Source organism: Nicotiana tomentosiformis, chromosome 8 (assembly GCF_000390325.3).
Source record: "Nicotiana tomentosiformis chromosome 8, ASM39032v3, whole genome shotgun sequence".
Classification (NCBI taxonomy): Eukaryota; Viridiplantae; Streptophyta; class Magnoliopsida; order Solanales; family Solanaceae; genus Nicotiana; species Nicotiana tomentosiformis.
This window is the reverse complement of record NC_090819.1, coordinates 17,645,050-17,655,247: the sequence shown is the minus strand read 5'-3', so window position 1 is coordinate 17,655,247 and position 10,198 is coordinate 17,645,050. Positions and strand designations below refer to the sequence as shown.

The following is a 10,198-nucleotide window of genomic DNA, read 5'->3' as shown; positions in this document are numbered from 1 at the left end:
GGCTTTTTGGATAAGTGCGAGCGAATGCTTCGGACATCAGGTATTCTAGAGACCAGTGGGGTCTCGTTCACTACTTTTTAGTTTTTTGAGGCTGCCTTCAGATGGTGGGAGGCTTATGAGAGGCGCAGGCCGGTCAGTGCAGCACCACTTACATGGCAGGAGTTTTTCATTCTCTTCTTAGAGAAGTTTGTGCCATAGTCTCGCAGAGAGGAGCTGCGCAGATAGTTTGAGCAGCTTCGTCAGGATGGCATGTCTGTGACGCAGTACGATATACGGTATTCTAAGTTGGATCATCATGCAATTTGGTTGGTTCCCACTGATAGGGAAAGGATCATAAGGTTCATTGATGACCTCACATATCAGCTGCAGTTGCTTATGACTCGGGAGAGGGTATCTGGTGCTACTTTTGATGAGGTAGTCGACATTGCTCGGCAGATAGAGATGGTCCACAATCAGGAGCGGGGTGAGAGGGAGGCCAAGAGGCCTCGTTGGTCAGGAGGTTTTAGTGGTGTTGCTTCTGGAGGTCAGTTCCACCACGGCGGGGGTCGTCCTTATGGGCATGCTCAGACGGCTCATCTAGTTCACCGTGGTGCATCATCCGACCATGGTTCATACAGTACACATCAGGTCCAGTCATCTCTCAGTTCCCTTCCAGCTCAGTGTTCGTCCCATGCACCTTCAGTTCAGGGCTCATCGGCACCCGGTTCTTCTAGCGGGTATTCTGGTGCTCGGGGCTCCCTTCAGTCCCCACCGCCATTCATAGAGATGGGTTGTTTCGAGTGTGGAGATATGGGTCATATCAAGAGGTATTGACCCCGCCTTATGAGAGGTCCAACTCAGTAGAGGAGTCAGCCTACGACTTCAGCACCCATTACTTCACCACCTACTCAGCCAGCTCGGGGTGGGGCCCAGTCAGCTAGAGGTCACCCTAGAGGGGGAGGCCGATCAGGTGGCGGTCAGGCCAGATTCTATGCTATTCTTGCCAGACCAGATGTTGTTGCTTCAGATGTAGTGATCACATGTATTGTCTCAGTTTGCCACAGGGATGCCTTTGTATTATTTGACCCTGGTTCCACTTATTCATATGTGTCATCATACTTTGCTCATCATTTGGATCTGCCCCGTGAGCCCTTAGATTCACCTGTTCATGTCTCTATGCCCTTGGGCGATAGTATTGTTGTGGACCGTGTATATCGATCGTGTGTGGTGACTATTAGATTGGAGACCAGAGTTGATCTTCTACTGCTTAGTATGGTGGACTTTGACATGATTTTGGATATGGATTGGTTGTCTCCCTGTCATGCGGTTCTAGATTGTCACACTATGACCGTGACGTTGGCGATGCTTGGATTGAAAAGGATTGAGTGGAGAGGTTCTCTAAACTATGTTCCGAGCAGAGTGATTTCATATTTGAAGGCCCATCGGATGGTTGGGAAAGTTTGTTTATCTTATCTGGCCTATGTGAGGGATGTTAGTGCTGATGCTCCCACTATTGATTATGTTTCGGTGGTGCGGTAGTTTATGGATGTATTTCCTGTAGATCTGCCGGGCATGCCGCCCGACAGGGACATTGACTTCGGTATTGACTTGGTACCGGGTACTTAGCCCATTTCTATCTCACCGTATCGTATGGAACCAACTGAGTTGAAAGAATTGAAGGAGAAGCTTTAGGAACTCCTTGATAAGAGGTTTATTAGGCCTAGTATGTCACCTTAGGGTGCACCAGTTCTGTTTATGAAGAAGAAGGATGGCACTATGAGGATGTGCATTGATTATAGGCAGTTGAACAAAGTTACAATCAATAACAAGTATCCTTTGCCGCGTATTGATGATCTATTTGACCAGCTTTAAGGAGCGAGGGTGTTCTCCAAGATTGATTTGAGGTCTGGGTATCACCAGTTGAAGATTCAGGACTCGGATATTCTAAAGACAACATTTAGGACCCGTTATGGTCATTATGAGTTCCTAGTGATGTCTTTTGGGCTGACCAATACCCAGTAGCGTTCATGTATCTGACGAACAATGTATTTTAGCCTTATCTCGACTCATTTGTCATAGTGTTCATTGATGATATCCCGGTGTTCTCTCGTAGCCAGGAAAATCATGCCCAACATTTGAGGATTGTGTTGTAATGGTTGAGGGAGGAGAAGCTTTATGCCAAGTTCTCCAAGTGTGAGTTTTGGCTTAGTTTAGTGGCATTCTTTAGGCACGTGGTGTCCAGTGAGGGTATTCAGGTGGAACCGAAGAAGATAGAGGCGGTTTCGAGTTGGCCCAGACCGTCCTCAGCTATAGAGATTCGAAGCTTTCTTGGCTTGGCCAGTTATTATCATCGCTTCTGGAGGGTTTCTCGTCTATTGCATCGCCCTTGACCAAATTGACCCAAAATGGTGCTCCTTTTAGGTGGTCAGATGAGTGTGAAGAGAGCTTTCAAAAGCTCAAGACTGCCTTGACTACAGCTCCAGTTCTAATTTTGCCTTCAGCTTCAGGCTCTTTTACAGTATATTGTGATGCTTCTCGGATCGATATTGGGTGTGTCTTGATGTAGGAGGGTAGAGTGATTGCTTATGCTTCGCGCCAGTTGAAGCCTTATGAGAAGAACTAACCTGTTCATGATTTGGAGTTAGCTGCCATCGTTCATGCATTGAAGATTTGGAGACATTATATCTACGGTGTGTCTTGTGAGGTGTTTATGGATCATTGGAGCCTCCAACACTTGTTCAAACAGAAGGATCTAAATTTGAGGCAGGGGAGATGGTTGGAGCTGCTAAAGGACTATGATATCACCATTCTGTATCATCCCGGGAAGGCCAATGTGGTGGCCGATGCCTTGAGTAGAAAGGCGGTGAGTATGGATAGTCTTGCATTCATTCCCGTGGGAGAGAGAGCACTTGCAGTTAATGTTCAGGCTTTGGCCAACCAGTTCCTGAGACTGGATATTTCGGAGCCCAGCCGGGTTCTAGCTTGTATGGTTTCTCGGTCTTCCTTATATGATCGCATCAGAGAGCGCTAGTATGATGATCTCCATTTGCTTGTCCTTAAGGACACGATTCAACACGGTGATGCCAGAGATGTGACTATTGGGCATGATGGGGTATTGAGGATGCAGGGTCAGATTTGTGTGCCCAATGTGGATGGGCTACATAAGTTGATTCTTGAGGAGGCCCACAGTTCGCGATATTCCATTCATCCGAGTGCCGCGAAGATGTATCAGTACTTGAGGCAGCACTATTGGTAGAGGAGAATGAAGATGAATATAGGGTGTGTTTGGTATAACGGAAAATATTTTTCAAGAAAATGTTTTCTTAAAAAACAAGTAGTAATCTTATTCATTTTTCGGTGTTTGGTACGCGTAAACTTCCAAATACATAAACCTCCGAACTCATAACTTTGGAACTTGTAAAATTTCGAACATGTAAACCGAAAGATGAAAAAACTAAAATTGAAAATATATAAAAAAATATTTTTTTTTCCTGGGGAGGGGAGGGGGGAAGGGTAGGGGGGAGGGTGTGCAGAAAAAAAAAAAAAAGTAAAAAAAAAACTTTTTTTTTGCGGGGAGGGGTTTTTTGGGTGGGGGTGGGGGTGCAGAAAAACGAAAAAACAGAAATTTAAAATTAAAAAATAAAAAGTTACAAAACAAAAAGTAAAAAAAAATAAAAAAAAATTGTGCGGGCGTGGGGGCAGTGGGGTTTGGCGGGATGGGGGTGGGTGGTGCAAAAAAACGAAAAAATAGAAATTTGAAATTACAAAAAAAAAGTAATTTTTTTTGCTGGAGGGGGGCAGCAGTAGGGTTGGTGGTGACGAAAATAAAACTGAAATTTGACAAAACAAAAGCCTTTTCTGAGAGAGGGGTTGGGGTTGGGTTAGGTGAGTGGGCGTGGGGGTGTGGGGTGGGTTGGTGAGGGTGCGGAATAGGGTGGGGAAGGTTGAGAAGGAGTTTTGGAAAATGTTTTCCCTTCTCTTGATAAGGAAAATATTTTCCTCCAATTGGAGGAAAATGAGTTCATAGGGAAAATATTTTCCAAAATATTTAAACCAACCAAACATGAAAAAATTGAAAAATATTTTCCAGAAAATGTTTTCCTTCATACCAAACACACCCATAGTGGGGTTTGTAGCTCGGTGCCTTAACTGTCAGTAGGTGAAATATGAGCATCAGAGACCGGGTGAATTGCTTCAGAGGTTAGAGATTCCAAAGTGGAAGTGGGAGCGGATCACCATGGATTTCATAGTTGGGCTCCCACGAACTTCAAGGAAGTTCGATGCTATTTGGGTGATTGTGGATCGGCTGACCAAGTCCGCGCACTTCATTCTTGTTGGTACTACCTATTCTTCGGAGCGGTTGGGTGAGATTTACATCTGAGAGATTGTCCGCCTTCACGGTGTGCCAGTGTCCATCATTTCAGATCGAGGCACGTAGTTTACATCATAATTCAGGAGAGCAGTACAATGAGAGTTGGGCACTCAAGTTGAGTTAAGCACAACATTTCACCCTTAGACGGATGGACAGTCCGAGCGCACTACTCAGATATTGGAGGACATGCTATGCGCTTGTGTCATTGATTTTGGGTTTCTTTGGATCAGTTTCTGCCACTCGCGGAGTTTGCCTACAAAAATAGCTACCAGTCGAGCATTCAGATGGCTCCGTATGAGGCTTTGTATGGGAGACAGTGCAGATCTCTGGTGGGTTGGTTCGAGCTGGGGGAGGCTAGGCTATTGGGTACTGACTTGGTTGAAGATGCATTTGACAAGGTTAAATTGATTAAGGAGCGGTTTCATACGACGCTGTTCAGACATAAGAGTTATGCCGACAGGAAGGTCCGTTATGTTGCTTACATGGTTGGGGAGAAGGTCCTGCTGAATGTTTCACCCATGAAGGGTGTTATGAGGTTTGGAAAGAAGAGAAAGTTGAGCCCTCGGTACATTGGTCCATTTGAGGTGCTTCGGAGGATTGGGGAGGTGGCTTATGAGCTTACCTTTCAACCTAGTTTGTCGGGTGTGCATCCAGTATTTCATGTTTTTATGCTACGGAAGTATGTTGGTGATCCGTCACATGTTTTGTATTTCAACACGGTTCAGTTGGATGGTGATTTGACTTACGATGTGGAGTCGGTGGCCATTTTGGGTCGGCAGGTTCGGAAGTTGAGGTCAAATGATATAACTTTAGTGAAGGTGCAGTGGAGAGGTCAGCCCATGGAGGAGGCTACTTAGGAGACCGAGCAGGAGATGCAGAGCATATATACACGCCTATTTGAGACTCCAGGTATGTTTCTAGACCAATTCGAGAATGAACATTTATTTAAGAGGGGGAGGATGTAACGATCCAGCCGGTCGTTTCGAGAGTTGTAGCCTCGTTCCCCCATTTATTGCTCCTTTTTGTGCTGTATAGCTTTTATATGACTTATCGGGTTAGTTGGTTCGGGTCCGAAGAGATTTCAGAATGAGTTGAGACACTTAGTCTCATAATGGAAAGCTTAAGTTGAAAAAGTTGACAGGATGTTGACTTATGTGTAAACGACCCCAAATTTGCATTTTGATGGTTCCGTTAGCACTGTTAAGTGATTTTGGACTTAGGAGCGTGTCCGGATTATGGTTTGGAGGTCTGTTGTTGAATTAGGCTTGAAATGGAGAAAGTTACATTTTTGGGAAGTTTGACTGGGAGTGGACTTTTTGATATCGGGACCGCAGAAGCGGTCAGGAAGGAGGATGGCAGAGGTTGCAGGTGCGAGGTCCTTTCCACACTTGCGTGTCCGCATATGCGGGTATGGGATAGCAGAAGCGCATGGGCTTTTGGTGAGGGAGCTTCACAGAAGCGGACGGCCTGTTGCAGAAGCGTGAAAGGCCGCATATGCGGTCAAGTGAACCACAGAAGCGATTTTGCTGGAAAGAATTAAAAAACATAAGGGTTCGCAATTTTCTTCATTTTCAAACATTTTGAGCTCAGACTAGGACAATATTTGAGAGGGTTTCCGAGGGGATTCTTGAGGTAAGTCCCTTGTGCTTATTTTGGATCAATAATCTTGTATCCCCATTGATATTCCACCTAGTTTGGGTGTTTTTGAGGTGTAATTTGGGAGTTTGAGGCTAGGGATTTGGAGAGTTGATTTGCGGGATTTGGGTGACGATTGGGTGTTGGTTTTTGACAAAAGTTATATGGTTGGACTCGTGGTTGAATGTGCTTTCGGATTTTGTGAGTTTTGTTGGATTTCGAGACGTGGGCCCGAGGGCGATTTGAACCAATTTCAGATTTCTGAGTCATAACTTAGTAACTTTTTGTGGAATTGATTCCTTTAGCTTGTGTTGATTGTATTGTACTATTTGTGTCTAGATTCGGGTAATTTGGAGACCGATTTGCGAGGCAAAGGCTTATTGGAGTAGGGATTTGCTCGGATTGAGGTAAGTAACACTTCTAAACTTGGCTCTGAGGGTTCGAAACCCCGAAATATGTGTTATATGATTGGTGTTGAGGTGACGCACATGCCAAGTGACGGGCGTGCGGGCGTGCACCGTGAGAATTGTGGCATGGTTGATTCCATGGCACTGTATAGTGGACCTATCTTATTGATGTCCGTGTTTTCATCATGTGATAAAGTAATTAAGCTATTAAACATGCTAGAGATCATGTCTAGGCTATATGCCGGTACTGTTGGGACCCATAGTGATCGTTTTTTGCTGTTATCTTACCGATTTCATTGATATTTCGTACTCAGTCATATTCATTCATTTCACATATCTCAGTCTCTGTTGTTATTTATTGATGCATCATATCATTATTTTCGAGCTAGTTTCATTGACATGGTGAGCCCGTGAGAGAGACTGGAGAGATTGATGACTGAGTGAGGCCGAGGGCCTCTCTATGAGTGACATTTATGGGATCGAGCTGCACACCACATCAATTATACCGATTTATGATAGCACTTGGGCTGAAGGAGCCCCTCTAGAGTCTGCACACACCCCTAGTGAGTGCAGTTGATTATATTAAGGGATGGATCTTCCCTGGACTTGGATCTTGTCCGAAGCATTATATACCTGGGGATGGAACTTCCCTACGGGCTGGATTGGCCCTACTCGGTACTGGGCGACTGATGGTCAGTCGATGTATATATTCTGGGATGGATCTTCCCTGGGCCGGATTGGCCATATACTGTACTGAGCGATTGAGAAATTGAGAGTATGAGCACATGAGGATATTAGCATGGTGCATCACATACAACATGTGCATTAACATGTAGGAGTAGAGAAGTTATATTCTTCTTATCATTCAGATTTGATCTATTTTACTGTTTTGAGTTTATCTGCTGAACTTGAAAGCATACCTACGTTTCTGCACTGTTACTTCTATATTGAATTGTGCCGGTTGGGTTCGTCACTACTTTCAGTCCAAAGTTTGGATTTGTTACTTATTGAGTTGGTTGTACTCACGCTACACCCTGCACCTTGTGTGCAGATCCAGGTGCTTTCGGTCATGGCTGCTGCTGAGTGTGGAGTCAGAATCTCGGGAGACTATCGAGGTAGATGCATGATGTTCGCAGACCTTGACCCTCCTTCATTATCTTTCCTTGTATTTCAGTTTCTACTCTTTAGACATTGTATTAGACTATCTTCCATTGTAGATGCTCATGTACTCGGTGACACCCCAATTTTGGGAGAGATTGTATTGGTTGCGTATTTATTTCTGTTTTCAAAGGTTTTCCTTTAAATATTAACTGCTTATATATTTTTTCTTTTTAAAAGCTTTTGGTTATGTTGGAATAGTTGAGTAATTATTTTGCCTAGTTCCACGATAGGCGCCATCATGGCGATTGGTTTTGGGTCGTGACAGCCTCACATCATCTTCATCTCTCTTGCATACATGTTTGAAATTCACATAATCCTTTTAATTTGATCCGTATCATATACTCTCGAATGTCCTTCAAGGTCACACCCTTAGACTTTCCAAAATAGCGCTTCAAAATCTTACTCTCTTGTTTAATTGGTTTTCCAACATTATGTGATCCTCAAACCGCACATAATGTGAAAGTCTTCAAGGCTGAACGACACATCACAACCAAAAATCTTGAAACTAATGGAATCTCGATCATTGGTGAATACACGAGAAAGAATCAAACAATGAACTAACTTCATGCTGCAATGAAAATTTTCCATAGCCATAATATAGCGAAATATACCATTATTCAGCTTCTCCTGTTGTGCAGGAGTCAAGAAAGTTGCAATTAAAACTTTCAAATCGTGGTTCTCCTTCCAGTAAGCACGACAGTTAAACCAATCTCGAAACTCATAATATCTCTCCCCTGGTTTTGTAGGTACAACAACAAGGACTGAAGGAGCTTTACATATTCTAGGTGCTTTAAGTGCTTTAGGATCTTTAGCTTCTTTGGATTTCGTAGATGCCATCTGTTCAAAAAAAAAATTAAAGTTAGGAAAAATGACTTCAGAACATTATCAAAAAAATCATTTAAAACTTCAGCACAATTTGACTTTAAGTTATACTTTAAAGCCCTCTAACTTCAGAGAAATACATAACAAAACTTCAGCTCTAAGAATGCTGAAGTTCAGCAAATATAGAACAAAACTTCAGCTCTAAGAATAGTGAAGTCCAACAATTACAGAACAAAAACTTCAGCTAAAACATGCTGTAGTTTTACACATACAGAACACAACTTCAACTCCAATAATGTTGAAATTCATTAAAAATAAAACAAAAACTGCAGACAAAACATACTTTACTTTTATAAAACACAAAACAAAACTTTAGCTCCTAAAATTAAGTTACCCTTGAAGTATTAAAAACTTCACACTTTAATAGCATCATCTATTTGAGTCTCAAAAGTTTTAAAAATTTAAACGTTTCCAACAATCATTGAAGAATATATAGAATTTTCATCAAAAACATAAATACAGTTTCAAATAACCTAAAAACACTACTCGTAAAAGTAAAACCTACAAAACTAATGCACTAATCAAAGTAAAAACTAGAAAACTATTTTAGCATAAATAAAATAAAAAAAACGATTCAACTAAGATTACTATCAATAAAAAATCCATAAACTAAATTATAAAACTAATCCTAAATTAAAACCCCATACAAAGTTAATACAATGTACAAAAGCAATCATTAAAATTGTACCTGTGATTATACTTAATTTTGTTGGAGAAGAAACAATGGCTAATCAAGCAGAATGCAATGGCGAAAACCATTTGATATCAGAAAATAATCAAAACCAGCGAAGAAGGATAGAGAGACAGACACAAGAGACAATATGCCGTATATTTGGAGAAAAAGTAGTCTTTTATTAAAGAAGGGCAAAATCGTCTTTTTAAAATATTTTTAATACAAAAACGGATACAGATGCAAACGAAAAAATAAAACGGCTACAAGTTAAAAAGGGGCGACCAAATAGGGCACCGCATGGAGTGTTTACTTTCTTTTGTCAATATTATTTGTATCTAAGACTCGCTGTCTAGTGATATTCGGCACTTAATTATAAAGGCAAGCCAATATCACTACCTCGAAAACTCCTTCTACTGCCCTATGATGTCAAAAAGAAAAAAGAAAGAATAAAAAAAGGACAGCGTTCTATTTAAAAATTTAACTGATAGTGTATAGTTTTATGAATTGAAGTTATAATCTAATAATTGTAATTTAACCACAGTTTCTTATTCCAAAAAATATCAATTTTCCCTCTCTCACTATTCATCCATCAATTCCCACTCCAAAGTTTTCTATATTTTAAAAAGATGCGTATTGATGTTAGATGTAGTCAAGTCTATAGTCGTCTATATTTATTTGAGTAGCAATATAATTATTCAAATTTTTCGGTCAAAGTTATTATGGACCTGTTAATCTCTAATATCAAAGGTCTAATACAAATCTCCCACTATATATGGACCAACTCCGAGCCAATTGACACTTTCTCTCATATTAAATTAATAAAATTACTACTATGTATTTATCTTGAAGCACAAAAGAATCAATAATGTCAATATTTATTGTTAAGTCTTTATCTATCACATGTGTCACGCGGAAATTTATAGAACATCAAAATCTCTATATCTTCAACTTTTCACTATGTAAAAAACTAAAAAAATAAGAGGAACTAATTTAAAATTTCTAAAAGAAAGTAATTTCTCACAATCTTTTTTAAAAAATAAAGACTGGGTTAATGATTTCCACTATCACGACAGCGGAGGACTGAGATCT

The 10,198-nt window shown here is 41.3% G+C and overlaps 1 protein-coding gene across 1 annotated transcript; it reads left to right on the top strand.

The window, feature by feature from the left end:
- Positions 1-249: 249 nt before the first annotated feature.
- Positions 250-1,518, top strand: LOC138897125 (uncharacterized). Its single transcript, XM_070183083.1, has 2 exons — positions 250-806; positions 1,044-1,518. The coding sequence occupies exons 1-2, from the start codon at positions 250-252 to the stop codon at positions 1,516-1,518; spliced, it is 1,032 nt and encodes a 343-aa protein (XP_070039184.1).
- Positions 1,519-10,198: the final 8,680 nt, after the last annotated feature.

Bases quoted from the DNA above. Each gene is read 5' to 3' on its own strand.
- LOC138897125 (XM_070183083.1), top strand. From the start codon at position 250: ATGTCTGTGACGCAGTACGATATACGGTATTCTAAGTTGGATCATCAT. The intron at 807-1,043 runs GTATTGACCCCG...AGTTTGCCACAG, and splicing joins GATATGGGTCATATCAAGAG to GGATGCCTTTGTATTATTTG.